We start from the raw sequence: 19,153 nt of genomic DNA, 5'->3' as shown, positions 1-19,153 counted from the left end.
TAACCTTGCGGCGGGTGCTGCTTCAAGCAGCACCCGCCGCAAGGTTAAAGATCCAGGATGTGACCGCCAGGGTGGCGGTCACATCCTAATTGCACCGGAGGGACCCCCGCTGCCACTGCGGACGGTCCCTCATCCACGGGGGTGGCGGACGGACGCAGGTCCGTCCGCCATCCTAATGAGGCCCTTGGTTTGGGTACCTTTGGTGTAACACCTAATGGCACTTATTTTAAGAAATCAGAGTTGAGCACTATACTGCATGACCATTGTGTGATGAGTACACTCCCCATTTACAGGTGGTGGGTGTAGGGTATGAGACACACATTTGAACACATTATCCATTTAGGGTCAAACAAGTTGTGCATTGTTTGGACCATGAATGGACAATAGTGGTCGATCAAACTTTATGTATCAAACTTTCCGTAGATCCAGGCAAATGACACTGAATTTTAGAGATATGGAATGTTCTACACGGGACACTGGCGATGGCGCCTTCGATACTACCAAATGGTGTTCCATTATACTGTCTGAAAGAAAGTAAGGATGCAATTTGGAGCTAGCCAGTTAGGGAAGACAACAGTAACTTACTAAAATATGCATAATTTCGTAGAGATTGGCTCTAACAGTTTTTAGAAGAGTGACCTTGAGGTTACCTGAACAGCAGGCGCTAAAAGATAAGAGATAAGCTTGCATACATGTCCTAGTGACCATACATATATAGCTAAACCCCAGTAATGGAGATCCCATGTATTTTTAGAAGCTACAACGAGGCACACGTGATTACATGAAGAATACGTTTAATGTCAGAGGAACACCAGACTAGGTGAGCCCTGTTCCTTTCGGGTCTTCTAGACTCGTGTCACAGATTGAGACTACTATTTACATATTGTCCAACCTTGGCAGCACTGAGTGGCTAGAAAACTGATATATACTTGGGGCATCCACATGCGGCTTATGATACTCACACTAACGACTATTCTACTACTACTACTACTACTGATACCAAACACTATTGAATATAATAGCTCACTTCTAACTTTCTTGCGCATAGGGTGAATGGGTCATCATGACCCAGGGGATCGCTTTCTGACAACACCCTACTCCACCTTAAAATGATGTACATTTATAATTGTATCCCTGAGGAAGACAGCTGTGCCATCTGCAGTGTGGGACGAAACACGTGTTGGCGTGGGGGAGATTAAGAGACATAGTGAAAATAAAGACTGTTGATACCACAGACTCAACATTGACTTATTTTGGAGTGTTCAGCGACTTCATTTTATAGCATTTGGATTTGTTCCAGCAGTGGGAAACATGGTGGCTCTTACTCCTCCTTGAACACCGTATACTTGATAGCATCTTCAAATAGAGCCATTTGGAGCTATTTTGTCACTAAAGTGTGCGGGCTCTTATCCTCAGCCAGCAACCCTGATTATTATAACAATTGTGTATGTTCATGTGCTTTGTGGTATAAATACTCTGTTGGGCACACTATGGTCACCTCGTGTATTCTGATGGATGTATATGGAATAATGTAAGCAAACACAAGGAGAAGATGGACTGAGGGCTGAAACTTTTCAGACACTCACCCCCAGTCACAGATCTGGGTTGAATCCATCATCGTATATGCAAATCGGTCTTGACCCTGTTCCTCATGGTAACAGTCCAGTAAACTGCAAAGCCCTGTCCCCCCTGGACCAGAAACAAGCATCCTGGGAACGGTTTCGGGATAACACCACTTATCAGCCATGGAACAGTTCAGACCGAACTGCCACTGGGGTGGTGAAGTGAGCTAAAGAACGATGATGGATTGAGCTCAGATCTGTGACTTGGAGTGAGTGTCTGAAAAGTGTCTGCGCTACGTTCTTCATCCCCTTGTGTTTGCTGTGGAATACTGTAAACATGTGCTGTTTCTTCCCTGGTTCTTTTGTAATTATGATATATTGTCTTTGCTATTTAACTATCTAAATAATATTCTAATTTTATAATTTGTTTGTCACACTATATTAATCTGGGGTTTGATATCAAATATATTCATTATACTTATGCATTGTGCTATGTGTGCTGTTGCTGTTCCTGTCCTTATTTTAATTCTGTATTTGGTTTTGTAGCGGTATGTTTACTACAAATACTTGGTGTCTTCTAGCTTATTGAATGTATAACATTTCTTTTACTCTTTAATTTTCAATCTTATCAGCCTTGAGAGAGCCCCAGCCCTACGTGCCGGGAAGTAGCAAAACACGTGTTGGCTGTTGGCTCTTCATAGAACTTGGTTCAATGTTTGGAAACAATACCTTTGTTCTATCAAAATAAAAACAATATTGTGAACTAATATTTGGATGTATGAATTGCTGTACAAAACAGGACAGAGATGCAAATGAATTCGATTGGACCTCTAACTCTAAGTTACTTAATGCTGCAGTGGGCAAGGGGTTCTCATACTTATGAGGGCAATCAAGAATTTTGGAAGTTGACCAAATAACAAGGGATTTGCGACCTCTGGGACTTTTACCCCTCCTTTATTCTGAACCTGTGGAGAGCTGCCGTTCTTTCTGTCAGGTGTTTTTTGAGACATGCTTTTTGTGACCTTCACTATTAGGCAGACAGGCCTGCAGATGCCATTTTTCTCGACAGTACTCCTCTTCTCCTGTTTGCAATAATGAAATATGAGCTGTGCCATAGAGTGGGGAGAGGAAACTCTGAATGGAGGGATCGTGGTGGGGGAGCGTGGAGATTTGCATAAACTTTCACCAGGCCCCACTTCCCACCACACCAAACTGGTTTTTCATGCTAGCCTTCACAAAACATGATCTATTGTGCATATATGCTCTCAGCGCTGCCGCGTAAATTCTTAACTGGCGTTTTCTTTCCACTTGTGTGTTTACCATTAATGTACTGTTGCTGTGCTTTCTACGTTGTTATGATGAGACTCATTGAGACAATTAATTTGAATTTTTAGTGGCAGTTTTCATAGTTAATGTTTTCCCTAATGAGTATTTTGAAGCAGGTCATTGCTCAGTCGGGCCAAATGCCCTGATTTTTCTGCCCATCACTGTTTTCGACTCAACAACCCCCGCCCACTTACCCGTAGGGCAAATTAACTGGACCGTACACCAGCATTACTACAATGTACTCCCGAATGTAAATTCAAATATTAACTGGCCAAGTAGAACAGAATTCAGTAGGCTAAAAAATAGAGAGAAAGGTTTTAGAACAGTTGTGCAAGGCATAATATGACTCCTTCTGGTCTCATCTTTACTTCTCTGAAACCAGTCTATTTAATAAAATGTGCTGATAAATGCAGCCCAGGTATTTTCTCCTAACTGCTGCAATGTGTTTTAATGACATTGAGATATGGCTGCTTGCAAGGTCTATTTCTTTGCTCCTTTCATTACAGCTATTTCAAAGTGCAGCTCTGTTTGTAGTTCACGTTTTTTCTATGTTTGCCACTCAACTTATCCTTACTTTGGTAGGAGAGGGGATAAGGGAGGCCCTAGCTTTAACATTCATGAGTATACCTCTGTAAAAGGCGGATAATGGCTTCTAATAACCCATGTATTGTCTTGTCCCTCACTTCTGTTCCTATCCAATTAATATGTTTCCTCCCTTCTCTTCCCTGCTTCTCCTTTCACCCTCCTTTCTACCTGGTTTCTGCAAATCCCTTCTTGTTCTCCCCCCAGGGGCGAGGTGAGACTGGTGCAGGGTGGAGGATCTGCCAGCCTGCAGCTGGTTCAAGCTCTCTCAGATTCTGATGACGATGATAGTGCATGGGAGGGCCGTCTCGGAGACCGCTATACCCCACCAGGTAAGTTTGGAGTATGAAAGCGGCTATGGGAAGTGTTGGATAGAGTTGAACATTCATGGTTCTTGGATATGCAGATTGTTGAACCCTGTCAGGTTAGTCTGTGGGAGGAGATGAACCAACTCAAATTCTTTGCATTCTCTTGGTCCTTTTAAGGCAGCTGGAAGTGAGTGAAAAGACCAGAATAGTGGCAGTATGCAAAGTTGTAATGTCTCTGCAATGTAGTGACACATGTTTACCTGGCCCTTGCCTTGATTATTGGTACAGTTGGTAGAGCAGTCAGAAATTGAACAGAGGTACTAGTCAGTGGGATCAAATAAAGCCACAAATTGGTTCAAAGGAAATGCCTGAATCGCAGCTGTCTTTCCACCCAAGTATAATAAGATCTCTTTTGATGACTTTTCCTCAGTATTTAGCTTCTGTTAATTCTGTGACATACTGACATTGTTTAGATATTGCAGGTATGTTCTGTGTGTTCTGGTGAGTGAAATACCTATTGGATTGCTAGCTCCTATCCCATCCCTTATTGGCAATGTTGAGTCGAAGAGATTGGTGCAGATAAGGTGGAAAATGAGGAAGATTATGGGAATATTTTTTCTCACTATAGATGATGTACTTTTCCAGCTATCTCAGCTAGAGCACACAGGGCTCTACAGTTTCTGCACTGGTACTATTATGTGTTTAGATGCTAAGAATTAGACCGTGTAACCTGTATTGGGTGGAAAAGTAATGTTGTCTTTGTTTCCTCAGTGGATTCAACTCCAGACACAATGCTGCTGGACCAGAGTGAGATTAAGACCCAAGTGCTTTTGGCTGCTGGGAAGCTCGGAAGTGGTCCAAACTTCAGTATCCCACGCCTCCTTCTCCAGGTATAACATGTCATAGAGTATTTTCTAATATTCTGCCTGTGTACTCTGGCACTACCTTTCCTTTTTTCCTTCCTTATCCATCTGTATCTCCACCAATTTCCCTTGTCAGTCTGGGCTTCTCTTCGTCTGCCTTATTCTGGTAGTGGAGAGTCCATCTGGAACCCTGAGCATTATATCCTTCAATCGTTCAGCTGATTAGGCAGGCCTGCCAAGTATCACGCATCAGACGTGACATTAAGGCATTTCAGTGTGATGATCCGCATCACTGCACTGAAATGTAATGTCACGCCTTATAGCGCCGCCTCCTCTGTCAATCCAGGAGCCTGCTATAATGAAGTACTATACAGGCTGAGTGGCAGCGCGCACATGGCTGCTCCTGGCAGGATTGAGGGCTCTCTGACTCAGCTGCTGCTGAACTGCAGAGTGGTGCTTGTTACAATGTATATCACCCGGCACTGCTCGGCGAGTTCAATTGACGTCAGGAGGAGTGGCGGAGTCAGTGTGCCCTGGGCCAATCCCTGGACACTGCAAAATTTTGAGTTGTGCACTAATGTGCAGGCGGGTCTTGCTCCTGCTTCCTGCGGTGCGTGCGAGAGCGCCTTACAGTTCTCTCTTTATAGACTGCACTGGCTGTTGTGCAATGGGAATGACCGCTTGCAACACAGGCTGCTGCGCTGGTTTGTGATCCCGTGACAGGACTCGACCCCGCCACGGGCCTCCTTGTGAACTTAGTAGCAGGTACAGTTATGGCAACATTATAAATATAGTAGCGCTCGCGGCTGGTCACACGCCCGCGGCGGCCGCAACTGGACCCAATCGCATTGGCGCAATGGCCAGCGTGTGTGCAGCTAATGATCAGGCCTGAAAAGAATTAGAAGAATTAGGAGTGCAGTCGGAGACTGAAACAAACTGGTCGCCAACGATCCACGGATGAGATTGTGGCCACAATGGGCCCGCCAATGATTTGCCTCACACCAGTCTTGTAACCACAGCCCGTCCCAACAGCCCCCAGCACCACAATCCACGTGTGTGGGGGGCAGGCAGGCTGTTAGGCCCCCAGTCACATGTGGGCTGTTTGTAGTCCTGTGGCGGTGCACTTGGGAGAGCCAGTGTACCTCCAGCTGTCACTGCAGGTACCGTGACTTCACTGGAGCCTGGCAGCAGCACTAGACAGCAGCCTGCAGTGTGGCATGACCCTCAAGGGCAGCACAGAGGAACTATAATGCACCCCAGTGCCCCCAGCACGTGATGCTCTCTACTGACTCAGCCTCCGCCTTCCCTGTCCCGGAGTCCAGCAGCAATGCTGGCAGTGTCGGAGCGTTGGGCAAAGACGTGGTTAAACAGCACTACATTATTCTGTATGTATTTTCGTTGGTGTTTCACCTTTACATATCTAAAGCGCACACCTCAAATGAAAGATAAATGCTAGTTCAAGTAATCAGTGAGAAATATGTGAAACCTCACTTGGTTAATTCATTCTTCCTTCAGATGTCATATCTATCTGTGTTTAAGGAGAGAGAAATAATTGAATCCTGCTTGGCGAAGTAGGGCATAGTGAATTGTCTCTTTATAGTGCTATGACATCCCCTGCTTCTGCGACTGAGAAAGCACTTTAACTATGCAAGCCATCTATTGTAATGTGCACCATAGAAGATAATGGTCATTAAAAGTGTCAATGATTTGGCAGTAGAATGGCACTCCTAAGTCCTCTGAAATCATGGAAATGCCACACACAAGCAAACTGAAATCTTGGCAGTTGTGAGAGAGTCATGATTGGACAGACAGAGTGCACCAGAACCCATGGAGGGCTAGAGGTCTCCGAAGCAGTGTGATGTGAGGTGCTTAGAAGCAGAGCGCCTCGCACATTCACACATAAGTACCCTTCCATTTCTGGCACTGTGCACCAGTTTTAAGATCTTCTTAGTGTTTCTTGCTGCTAAAATGGGTGTAATTACCAATATTTATAAGTTTCCCTAGTCTTCATTGCTTGATTTTGATCAAATGAAAGTGTCACTAATAGTCGTTGAAATGTCGCTCATAATTGCACTAAAATTGTGAAAATGTCACACATAGCAATCTGAAACTTTGGCAGCTATGATTAGGTATGTCTGTCCTTTTTCAAGGGTCGTCTTGTAGAATAATTGAGCTGATAGGACACCTGTATATGTTATTTTCATTTGTATTTCACTTTCTGACTCTTATAAGGCATCATAGTGCCTTCTTGATCAATCTGTTTGTGTACATCAATGATTTTCATGGATTATAAATATTGTAAGTGGTATATTTTATTTATTTACACACGGAGGACTAGACTACATTATTTTACTATGAACAATACACATAACAAAATGTACTATACCTAAGAGTTCCCTGCTTATTGTGGAAAACTCCAGGCCTCCTCTGCACATGTTGCTGAGTCTGAACTTCCTTTGGGTTAAGTCTCGCCAATTTCTTCGTGGACCTTTTCTAAAATGAGGCATCCTTCTTGCGTCGGTCACTTGCAAACTGAGGGATATCCAGAGATACAGGGACCAACCCTAGCATGACGGGAGGTACACCCAGTCCTTCTTTTCTGTCTGGGTCAGTGTTCTTCCAATCTCATGTTTTAAGGCCTTGTTGGTCAGAGAGATTCTTTATATTCCTAATTCCTTCTCTTCTCCTATTTTTTTGCATTTTTTTTATTCATTGAGCACTTAGACCAGGAAAGGGTAGGTGCCCCTACAATGCCCATTTTTAGCAGTGTACTCCTTTTTTATTATGCCCAGAACAAGAAAAAAGGTTATTATAATCCGACCTCACATTTGACATCCGCTCTCAGTCTTTGTTCCCATCAGTATGCAAAATGTAGGACCCTGAGGCAGGTCGAAACAAATCTGAGTTAACACTCCATACTGATGGAAGTACAATTTCTGCATCTTTCTCTCTACTTTATTCGCCCATCTGGCGTTCTCTGTCAGTCTCCCTCTTTCTTTCTCTTCCCCCTCCTCCCTAGATTTTATGACGTACTAGTATTATCATTTCTCATATACTCTGTGCTTCTGTCTGCAGAGGGAGACTGGCAGTTGCCGAAATAGTAGTTTCTCTGCTGGTGAGAGATCACAGATGTCCTCACAGTAAGTATCACCTGAGCGGATGTGTGCTGGAATGAAAAGCATGTGAAAGATGCAGCCTTACACATGGGCCATGTCGTAGTGGATGTCTGTATGGCTCAGAGTCACTGGGATAGGCTGCAAAACCTATTTCAGTTATTCCAATATAGACATTTTTTGCTATGAAGACTGAGTTCTATTGTGGCAGTGTCTGTGAAACTCTAGGATGTTTAGAGTGAAACAGACATGCTTTGTAAGACTTTAAATGGTTACTCGTGAATAACTGAATACCCTTCAGATAGGGAGTTGATGTCTTGTGCCCCAACCTATGTTGATATACTGCTACTGTGAGATCAGGATGTAACTGATACCCCCATGCAGGCACTTTACACAACTAGGGAAATTCAGGATGCATGTTTAGGCTGGGTAGTAAAATATGACACCTAAGTGAAGTGAATGTGATGGACTGCAGCTAAACCAGTGGGTGCAGAGCTCACCATTTATGTTTGGTATTTAAATGTGCAGGAGGGTTCATATAACCATGTGATCAATATTTTTAATGTGTTGGTGGTAGAAGAATGGGTGCTGCCACCCCGGAGAAAGGATCCTGTTCATTTACTGTATGTCTGGTCTTATTTTAATTCTCTGCATCAAAACAAGAAGCATGCTCATCACATGTCAGCACAGCCACCAATATGATTTATTTATTTTTCACATATATAGAAGTATAGTGCTGTTTGTGGCCAGTGGAATACTGTGTTTGTTCTTGGGTAGATGCTGTACTTGAGAGGTGGTAGTTACTGGGGTGGGGTTTAGTGGGTTGGGTGTTGGATATTCCACCTGAATGTAGCTGTTTTGGATGTATATAAGTAAGTTAGTTAAATGAGTATATACACCTTACTAACATTTGTGTGATAAAGCTGTTCTTGAATTTAAATCTCAGCAAGATAATCTTAGCCCTCGATCCTTCTGAGGCTTACTAATTGAGTCCTGTTACATTGGGTATTAGTAAGTCATGTTACACACAGAAGTTGCAGAAGGATGTTATGAAGTATTCCATAAAGACATGTTATTTTATTAGACTAGAGTAGAAACTCCGAGGGTGATGGGTACTCTTAGGTTTAAGGTGTGTCATAGTTGTGAGGCTCTTGAGCAGACTGTATAATCGAAAATGAATAATGCAAAGCATTGAAGCTTTCGGTGTTTCTTGTTTTATGGTGTGCTTGACTCAGTACACGGTATGGACTCTAGCAATCAAGCATCGAACTGCAGCCTTCAACCTTTTCCTAATTATTTAAAAACATGCATTGTAACTCATGTGGAGCTATGCAGAATAAATGTGTATTAGAATTATATGTTCTAGTGTAATCATGGTACATAGTGAGTCTGTCTAGCTGTGAAGTGTCCTGTGGCACCAAAAGACTGGAGTTCCATATGCGACTTTCCCACCATATGAAACTCTGTGATATTGGAAAAATGTATTTCTATTTGCGTTGGTCCTCTTAGCTTAAAAAATAAGGCCCACATAGCAAATAAAGCCAGCATTTTGAAAGATTCTATGTAAAAACGTGTACACTACCGAACATAGTTTCTAAGTTAGAAAAACAGACTTTTGGTGTAGTGTCACCAAGCCCAAAAGCTTCTGTGATTCTACCCCTCATTCTAATGTCTATGTTTCCCATTTGTTTAGCACCTGGGATCATACACTATTTGGTTCGTGATGTCTATAGTAAATATGTGAAGAAAGAATTAGGGCCAGATGTAGGTGAATGTCATTTACCGATTTTTAAATACCGAATTTTACCAATTCAGTATTCAAAAATCGGTAAATGACATGTAGGGAAAAATTCGGTATGTTTTACCGAATCTGTAAGATTCGGTATTTACTGATTCGGTAAATACCGAATCGGTATTTGCTATTGAATCCTATGGGCTTTGAAGCCCATAGGATTCAATAGCAAATACCGATTTGGTATTTACCGAATCGGTAAAAATAACGAATTGCTAAGGGGGACAGGGTGTCACTTTGACACCCTGTTGCACCCCTGTAACTGGCTTTTGCGCCATGTGTCAGGCTGTGTCAGGCTCTGTGTTCGGGCTCCAGCGGGAGTGACGACAAAGCAAACCGTTGATCGCTTGATGGTGCCTGCTTGTGCAGGGTGGTCACTCCTTGACCACAAGGGAGATTCTTCAGTCTTCTATCTACAAGTAGAACGTCGAAGGTCCAGAGTTTCGTTTCAAGTTTCAGTCAGGATTAATCTAAAGTCTTGGGACTCAGCTCCTACCTATCTACCAAATCTAGGGGCTGGATTACCTGCTAGGTCCCTCCTATGGGTGGGACCTAGCAGGGAAGGGGGTGGTTACACCCCTTTCCCTTTGTCCAGTTTTGCGCCAGAGCTGGGGCTGGAGTGACCCAGCACCGGTTTGAACTGGACTATGCATGGGACACCTTGTGTGCCCCAGGCAGTGTCTCATTTCGTTCAGCCCTCCCTGCCCCAATACACTAGAGCCTGTCTGGGGTGGTGCTAGCACCTCCCAAGACAGGAAACATATTGTCCAAGCCTCCCTCACTGGAAGGACTCCCAGCAGCAGGAGGTCAGACTTGTGTCTGTGGCAGCAGCATCCATTTTGTGATGCTGAGGCTCTGGTTAACTTTAACCGGGATTAGTAGGAACAACATGTCTTCTCCCTCTAGAAGGGTGGAATGCTACCCCGTCGCCAGAACTGGTAAGGGGGTAGTATTCCAAAGCGTATGACACCTTACACAACATTTTTTGATAAAGCCAAACCAGAGTTAGCATTTAACAGCGAGGTTCATAATGCACTTAAGAGTATATGGTATGGCTATAAGGACATGGTTCCGAAAGCTGCAGACAGGCTCAGATCATGCTAGAGCCTCATCTAGCATAAAACCAAGCACTCTGCCTCCAGGATTGTTAAGGCCTGCCATAGGAGTGACTTATAGGTGTATATGTGTCTAGATATAAGGTTAGCTATAGGGATACTATATCTAAGCAAGGGGTGATTACACGACCTTGCCCCAGCTGAGTGATCAGCCGGTTGTGTCTTGTGAGTGGCCAGCCAGGGGTGGCATAATACATGCTGCAGCCCCTTGTAGGCCTTGGATGCACCTATGCCCTGGGTACCTAAGTACACTATACAGGGGCTCATAAGGTGACCCAATATCCAATTGGAGATGTACCTAAAGTACTTGGAGTCCACTTTACAGTGAGAGCAGAAAGCCTGGGGCCCTGATTAGCAGGATCCCAGGCCAACTTAAGTCGAAAACCAGCTAAACACTAGGCAAAAAATCTTGGGTAACCATAGTCGGGTATCCACCTTCCTACACCTATCACGTCAATGGAACCAGGCTCAAGGTCAATTAAAAGGCCTAGTGTTGGTAGACGGTCGGACTCGTCGCTCTCTGCAGTGGTGGAACACCAAAAACCTTTCCAAGGGGCGACCGTTCCTAGAGCCATTTCCTCAGGTAATCTTGACAATGGACGCATCGCTCTCTGGCTGGGGGGCCCTACACACCATGCAAGGCAGGTGGACACTGCAACAAAAGTTACTCCACATCAATCATCTGGAGTTACTAGCTATATTCCTAGCACTGAAAGCTTTCCAACAGCAAGTATCAAACAAAGCTGTGTTAGTCCGCACGGACAACATGACAACCATGTATTCCATACAGAAACAGGACGGAACACAGTCCCTGCAACTATCTCATCTAGCATAAAACATATGGCGGTGGGCTATACCTCTAAACATATTCCTCTTAGCCCTGCATGTCCCAGGGGTACAAAATACCATAGCAGATCTATTAAGACGGCAGACACAACAGATCCACGAGTGGGAACTTCACCCGGAAGTTCTTCAACCCTTCTTTCAGATGTGGGGACAACCTCAGATAGACCTCTTTGCCACCCACGAAAAAGCCAAATGCCCAAGCTTTGCCGCCAGATATCCACACCCACTGTCCAAAGGCAATGCGACATGGATGAACTGGTCAAACAAATTTGCGTATGCTTTTCCACCTCTACCACTCAGGCCACTAGTAGTACGTAAACTACAGCAGCATTCTCTGACCCTCATCCTAGTTGCTCCAACTTGTGCCAGACAACCGTGGTACACCACACTGCTACAAATGTCTGTAGTACCGCACCAAAAACTATACCTGTCTCCACGCCTTTTAACAGAGAACCGTGGAGAGATCAGTCACTCGGACCCACCTCAGCTCAACCTTGCGATCTGGCTCCTGAAATCCTAGAATTTGGATATCTTAACCTTCCTCCAGACTGCATGAATGTCATAAAAGAAGCTAGACGTCCAACCACTAGAGCATGTTATGCAGCTAAGTTGAAACGCTTTGTAATATATTGTCACAACAATATTAATTCCCTAGACGTGTCTATTCAACACATCATAGGATAATTACTGCACCTCCAATGATGTGACTTAGCCTACACGTCTATTAGACTGCATCTTGCTGCAATAGAAGCATATCTGCAAAACAGACAGCATCTGTCTCTGTTCAGAGTGCCTGCTATTAAAGCCTTTATGGAAGGCCTAAGAGAATAATTCCTCGCAGAGTACCACCTTCACCTGTGTGGAATTTAAACATTGTTCTCACACGGCTAATGGGACCTCCCTTCGAACCCTTACAAAAATGTGAACTACAATTTTTAACATGGAAGGTTGCGTTCCTAGTAGCTATTACTTCTCTGCCGAGAGTTAGTGAACTACAAGCAGTAACCATTCAAGAACCCTTCTTGCAAATGCATCATAATAAGTACTAATTCAAAATTCTTGCCCCAAAGTCATTTCTCCCTTCCACCTCAATCAATCTGTGGAACTGCCCGTTTTCTCCTCGCAGCCACAAACAGTAGCAGAAAGAGCTCTTCATACCCTACATGTCAAAAGAGCATTGCTATACTACATCGAGGGAACACAACCCTTTGGTAAGACCAAACAACTTTTTGTGTCTTTCTCATCACCACACAAGGGTAATCACATTTCAAAATCTGGGATAGCTAGTTACCATAAAGCTAAACATATGTTATCTGTTCCCCCTAAAGCCCACTCTACAAGGAAAATAGGGGCTTCAATGGCAATTTTAGGGAACATACCCCTAGATGACATCTGCAGAGCAGCTACATGGTCTACACCGCACACATTCACAAAACACTATTGTGTAGATGTGCAAACCAAACAACAAGCTAATGTGGGCCAAGCTGTTTTCAAAACATTATTTCAAACTACTGCAACAGATAGGGGTGGTTGCCCCTAAGAGTGGGTACTGCTATACAATCTATGCACAGTGTGTAATCTGCAGCTCATATGCCTCGAACGGAAAATGCTAACTACCAGTATGCATCTGTTCTTGACATGTAGAGCTGCCGAGTTACACGCGCCCACCCGCCTCCCTGGCTACCCTTGTCTGTTCCAGTATTATCTTAATTACATGCAGCTTACATGGACTGTGAGAAGTTGGCCTGGTATATGATGCTCACTAGTTCTAGTGATCACCTTGTACCATGCCAAGCAACCCTTATGATGATTGGTTGTAAGTCAACCTTATAGACCAGCTATCCTAGTAGCGTGGACAAAGCAGTCTTAGGCTAAACTCTGTAACGGCATGTGAAGCAAGCTGTTTTACCATACACAATCCCCTTGAATACCAAATGAAAGGACACCACACAGATATATATTGAAAATATATATATATTTATTTACTACAAAATCCCCTTTACTCTTTATGAGCACAGAAGCAAATGCGTTAAAACAAAACACAGTTTAAATACACAAAAGTTGCACAATATGGATGAGCCCTAGGGGCCACCTAAACCATATACTTAAATAGTGGTATAAGAACCACCTAGCTGAAAGGAAGTAGGCCTAGGGCCTGGGGAATCGCTGGAGCTGTTCGGGACTAACAGTGATGAAGTCGGAAAGGCCCACGGGACTCGGGTGCAGTGCGGAAAGTGCACACATATACCAATGTTAAGTCAATGGTGCGTAAAAGTTACAAAGTTAGTTATTAAGGAACCTTCCGAGGGACCTAGAGGAATGAAACTTTAGACACAGACACCTAGAGGTGTGTACCAGTGTAGGAACACCGGCGTTGCTGAGTTACCTCACCCACAGGAAGCGGGTGCACAGGTGCGAATTAGTGTCTGGTTTCGTCACGCAGGTCGATGGTGTTTGGAGCTGAAGATGCTGCAGGCGGCTCGATGTGAAGAGTTCCGCTGGACCCAAGGGTGGATCTGAAGTGGTGAAGACCTGAAAGCAGAGGGGACAATGTTCAAAGTCACTAGCCAGTGACTACCATGGAACCAGGCGATGTCGGGTGCAAACAGGCGATGAGGTGTAGCTTCTCTCTGCAGCCACGTGGACACGAAGAGGTCGAGGATGTCTAGGCGTCGGTCACGAGCTGTCCCACGAAGGCTCTAGCTGATGGCGGTGTCGGCAACTTGATCGGAGCAAACAGGCCTTGGCTAATGCAAGCCACGCAGGAAGTGAAAAAGGCTTATCACTCGGACCAGCAAGGTCAGAGCGGGTGCTCCTTTTTACAGGAGCGAGGGCAAGTCTGGAGCAACCAGACCCGCAGTGTAGATTGTAGGTTTCGTCGCCAAGATGGCCGCTGACCACGTGGCAAATGGCTGGGATGGCGCGTCGAGTGGCACGATGCAAAAGGGCCCCACTCAGATCGTGGAGATGCTGGGGGGCTGATCTACGGTGCAAGGGCTGCTCGGTTGTGGGGCTTCTCAATCCCCAAAGCACAGCGTCGAGGGTGCCTCGGGTGCTGCGCAGTCAGCTTTTCGGGGGTCTTCCGAGATGTCCGGTCCCACATCTCTCGGTGCCTCCACGGGTCCCTTCTTTGCAAGGACTGTGGATCGGGCGGTGAGAAGTCTGGGAGTCTGGGTCTCGTCAAGCTCTGGGCTCGGGCTCCGGCAGGAGGCGGCGGCAACGCAGACGTTTAGTTGCTGGATGGTGCCTGTGTTCACAGGGTAGCCACTCCTAGGCCACAAGGGAGATGCTCTTCAGTCTTCTGTGCAGCAGAATGTCGAAGTCCGGCGTCTTCTTAGTTTTAAGTTGATTTCAGGAAGATCTGAGGTGCTATGGCACTGCTCCCACTCTTATTCCCAATCTGAGGGGTGGATCACCTGCTAGGTCCCTCCTCTGGGTGGGACCTGGAAGGGGGGCGGTTACACCCCCTTTCCTTTGTCCAGCTCCTCGCCAGGCCTGGGTCTGGAAAGTCCCAGGACCGGTTTGGACTGGCTTATGCACGAGGACACCTTGTGTGCCCCGGGCATGTCTGATTCTATTCAGCCCTGTCCTACCCAATATACAAAATCCTGTCGGGGGGGTGCTCGCACCTTCCAAGGCAGGAAACCCTTTGTCCAAGCCTCCCTCGCTGGAAGGACTCCCAGCAGCAGGAGGTCAGACTTGTGTCTGTGGTGGCAGCATCCATTTTGTGATGCTGAGGCTCTGGTTAACTTTAACCAGGGTTAAGGCTATGTACATGTTGTGTCCCTCTAGAAGGGTGGAATGCTTTCCCCGTCGACAGAACTGTCGAGGGGATAGTATTCCAAATCGTATGACACCTTACTCGACATGTTTTGATAAAGCCAAACCAAAGTTAGCATATAACCGCGAGGATTATAATGCACTTAAGAGTATATGGTATGGCAGTATCCCGGAACAGCTAAGGGAGTTGTTCCCGACAGCTGCAGACAGGCTCAGCTCATGCTAGAGCACCATCTCACATGAAACCACGCACTCTGCCCCCAGGATTGCAGGGGCCTTCCATAGGCTTATAGGTTAACATGTGTCCAGTTAAGGTTAGATATAGGGATAGTATATCTAAGCAAGAGGTGATTACACCAACTTACCCCAGCTGAGTGATCAGCCAGTTGTGTCAAATATGGAGGCCAGGGGTGGCACAATACATGCTGCAGCCCCTGGTAGGCCTTGGCTACATCTATCCCCTGGGTACCTATGGTACACTGTAACAGGGGCCTATAAGGTGAACCAGTTCCAATTGTGTATGCACCTAAGGTATATGGAGTCCATTTTAAGGAGAGAGCAATCAGCCTGGGGCCCTGAATGGCAGGATCCCAGGCCAACTATTTAAAAAACCAGCAAAACACCAGGCAAAAAGTTTGGGGGTAACCATAGTCAGATATCCACCTTCCTACATGGACATCCTTCCTTTTCTTGCAAAGTTCCATCATTTCCCTAATGGCGAAAAACAATCTGAGGATGGAGCTGATGCCCATGCACAATGTGGTCCAAAGGAGGCGTCACCTATCTCGTGACTTCCAAAGAACTTTTCAGGACAACAACCAACTGCAAACATCCAGGCCCAACACTAGGTGGCCATCTATGCACAGTGTGTAACTCTGCAGCTCTACATGCCAAGAACTGATGCATACTGGTAAGTAGCATTTTCCTTATTGTATTGTGTTTGTATTTTTAGTCCAATATCTCTTTCCATTGGAGAAATGCTTTTATAAAGGTCTAAGTTGTTCAGGATGGTGATGATGATGATATTGTGCTTAAGCCTAAGCCTTTTTAAGAGCTCTGAAGAGGAGATCTGATCCTTTTGCAGACCCACAGGCATCTGTGAGACAGGTTCTGGATCCAACAACTGAGAACATGCAAAACAAACATGCAGAAGTATTTAGTGAAAGGTTGGGAGAAAAAAGGTTTCCATCATATCAACAAGTTGAAACCTGAGAGCCTCCCAGTTAAACGTAAAGCAAGAGATATACCTCTCATGCGACAAGATGTTTCCATTATATCGAAGAAAAAGAGTAAAGGGACCATAATTGAGTCCATAGTTTAATCCATGTGGTTTGTCAGCAATGGTGATCGCACAGAAAAATATTGGCAAAGCCAATAGGCTTTGCCTATGCAACTTCCATTAGCTTTGTCAGTGTTTTCTTTTTAGTATTTTCTTTTTAGACATGTTACACCCTAGCTCGTGCTGCTGTGCAACATGGCTTAAAGTAATGTAAACAAAAAAGTGATTTGATGTGGCCAGCGCTGACCACCTCATCATGTTTTTTTCCCTTTAAGACATGTTACACAGCAGCCCGCGCTGTTGTGTAGTATGTTTAAAAACTGTGCAAGTGGTGGGAATGAGGGGCAGGTATAACGAGAAAAGGTGGAGGGGTAGGACAATAAAGCACCAACAGCAGGAGGAGGGTGGGGGGAATGGACAATAAAGTGCAAACAGTGTGAGGAGGGAGGGTGGTATAATGAAGCACAAATAGTGGAGGTAGGATGTTAAAGCATGGATAGCGGAAGGAGGGTGTTGGGGTGGTACAATGAAGCATTTGCTGCGGTAAGAGGCGGTGGGCAGTACCAGTGCTCTGACTTTACAAAGTGTATGTTTTGATTGGCTTACATCCAATTGGTATCACTTTGTTTACTTAGAAGTCCTGAGTATATGGTACCAAGGCCTGTAAATTAAAGTATTCCACCAGCACCTATTGTCCCACTCTGTATTCCCTCACACCAGGGTCCTACAAATAAAGGACAGGTCTTATATTTTCTAGGGTTTTGTGAATACTATTCTAATGCATTAAACAAGTTGATTGAGCAGTTATTAAAAAAAGTAAAACCAAGACAAATAACTATCGTAGACAAAAAAAATGATATCCGTTCTGCCAAGGCTCTGTGGTGTTTTAACCCCAAGTGTTTATTTTTTTTTAACAGCTAACAAAGGCTAGGCACAGCTCACATGAAATCAAACATAAAATCGCTTGACATGCATCGTTCCATCTTTTTTGTGGGGTGCCACGCCTGGTCATGTGGTCCATTTACAGCTATTCCCTTAGGCCTTCAGGGGCCAGGGATATCAGGGAGTTATGCCAGCGGGTTGCTAACGTGTTGTTCAGCCTATGTTTGGGGAGAAGGGTGCTGTGACTCCCCTGGGGGGTGGGGGGGGAGGGGGGGCGCTGGGTAGAAGGCAGGGGGAATGCTTCTATTGGAGAACCAAGGAACTGGGCCAAAATCGTAGGGTAGTGGAGACTTAACATGCAGGCTGGTTTGTCGGCTGCGGGTGGATGGGTCTGGAGTCGCAAGTGTTAAGTTAGGAGGACTGTGAGTCCTCCATTGGAGTGGTCATTTTTCCCAGTAGTCCATCCCATTATGGTGCTATTGGACGGCATCTGAGTCCTCAGGTGTTCTCATGGTGTAAGGCTCTGGCATCGGCCGCTGCCCATTTGTTGAAGGTGGCACGCCATTGTGTACTGCATGGGGGAGTTCTGCTCCTCCAAAGCATTGTGGCGGTGCATATACCTATAAGAAGGGCCAAGTCATAGAATCTCAAGACCACCTTTAGCCTCTTCGGGTCTCTGTACAGACCAAGAGCCCCTGCCTCCCCAAGTAGCTAAGCCAGGCATCTTAGAGTCTCAGTCACCTCCGTTCAGTAGGGTGTCCGTTCAGGTCAGTCCCAGAGGGTATGTTTAAAGTCTGCTGCTGGGGAATTGCAGCATAGGGAAGCATCAGGGGCTTTTGCAAAGATTCTATGTAGCTGCAGTGGAGACGCATATGCTTTGCAGAGGATATAAATTTGTAACAACCGGAACGGTGAGTTAGGAGATACCGGCTAGAGATATTACAGGGCCTTGGACCACTCCTTGGCAGTGACAACTTGATCTAGTTTTGCCTCCCGCACATTTCTGTAAGAGGGTGAGGGATGTCCCTGAGTTGACGGCCCAGGCTCTATATAGTGATTAGGGTGTTGGTGCTGTTCTAAGCAAGTTTTAAGATTTGGGTGTAAAATTGGATTGAATTTGCACCTAGAACAATAAGGTCTGTAGATTGTAAATACTCTGTGATTGAAAAAGAAACTCTTGTTTGTATGTGGGCCGGTAGAACAAATCTGCTCATAAAACAATGTGTTCAGGATTTGTCTGGAGAAAGAAATAGTAAATTGTTCAGCACAATTGAAGTGCCTGGATTCTCACATCAACGAGTACTGGTTTGACGTTCACCACATGCAGTGAATGAAAAATGTATGTGCTGACTGCAGTAGATGAAGATGAGGAGGAAGATGTTGAGAATGGTTTGGAAGATAGTATCAAGGAAATTGAGTGGATAGAAGAATTACATAAAGATCAAGAATTTGTTATTGTTTCATATGTAATACCTGAAGTGAGGGTGACGTAATGAAAAAAAATTATCACCATCTTTGCAAGCTTACTGGAAAGTGATAGAAGAACTCCCACCATACTCCCACCATACCTCTTGAAACCGACAATGTCTCGGGTCTAGATGTCTTGGGGACAACGAGTACCTACTCGCACCAACTTTGGTGAACCACTTGCAAACTTTGTTTCTACTGCTCGAACTACACGCACTTCAAATACCAGAGTGCTTAG

General features: G+C 45.1%; 1 protein-coding gene across 2 annotated transcripts in view; it reads left to right on the top strand.

Moving 5' to 3' along the window:
• Nucleotides 1-19,153, top strand: part of LOC147665784 (DDB1- and CUL4-associated factor 11-like) — a 316,877-nt gene that overhangs the window by 49,852 nt on the left and 247,872 nt on the right. For both annotated transcript variants that reach the window (XM_086949484.1, XM_086949485.1), the window contains exons 2-4: nt 3,678-3,802; nt 4,550-4,668; nt 7,717-7,781. In XM_086949484.1, the coding sequence (XP_086805610.1) occupies nt 3,678-3,802; nt 4,550-4,668; nt 7,717-7,781 (309 nt within the window). The remainder of the gene's footprint in view (nt 1-3,677; nt 3,803-4,549; nt 4,669-7,716; nt 7,782-19,153) is intronic.

Source organism: Lissotriton vulgaris, unplaced genomic scaffold, assembly GCF_964263255.1.
Source record: "Lissotriton vulgaris unplaced genomic scaffold, aLisVul1.2 SCAFFOLD_444, whole genome shotgun sequence".
Classification (NCBI taxonomy): domain Eukaryota; kingdom Metazoa; phylum Chordata; class Amphibia; order Caudata; family Salamandridae; genus Lissotriton; species Lissotriton vulgaris.
The sequence above is the reverse complement of the archived record's forward strand: the minus strand, read 5'-3'. Positions and strand labels throughout refer to the sequence as shown.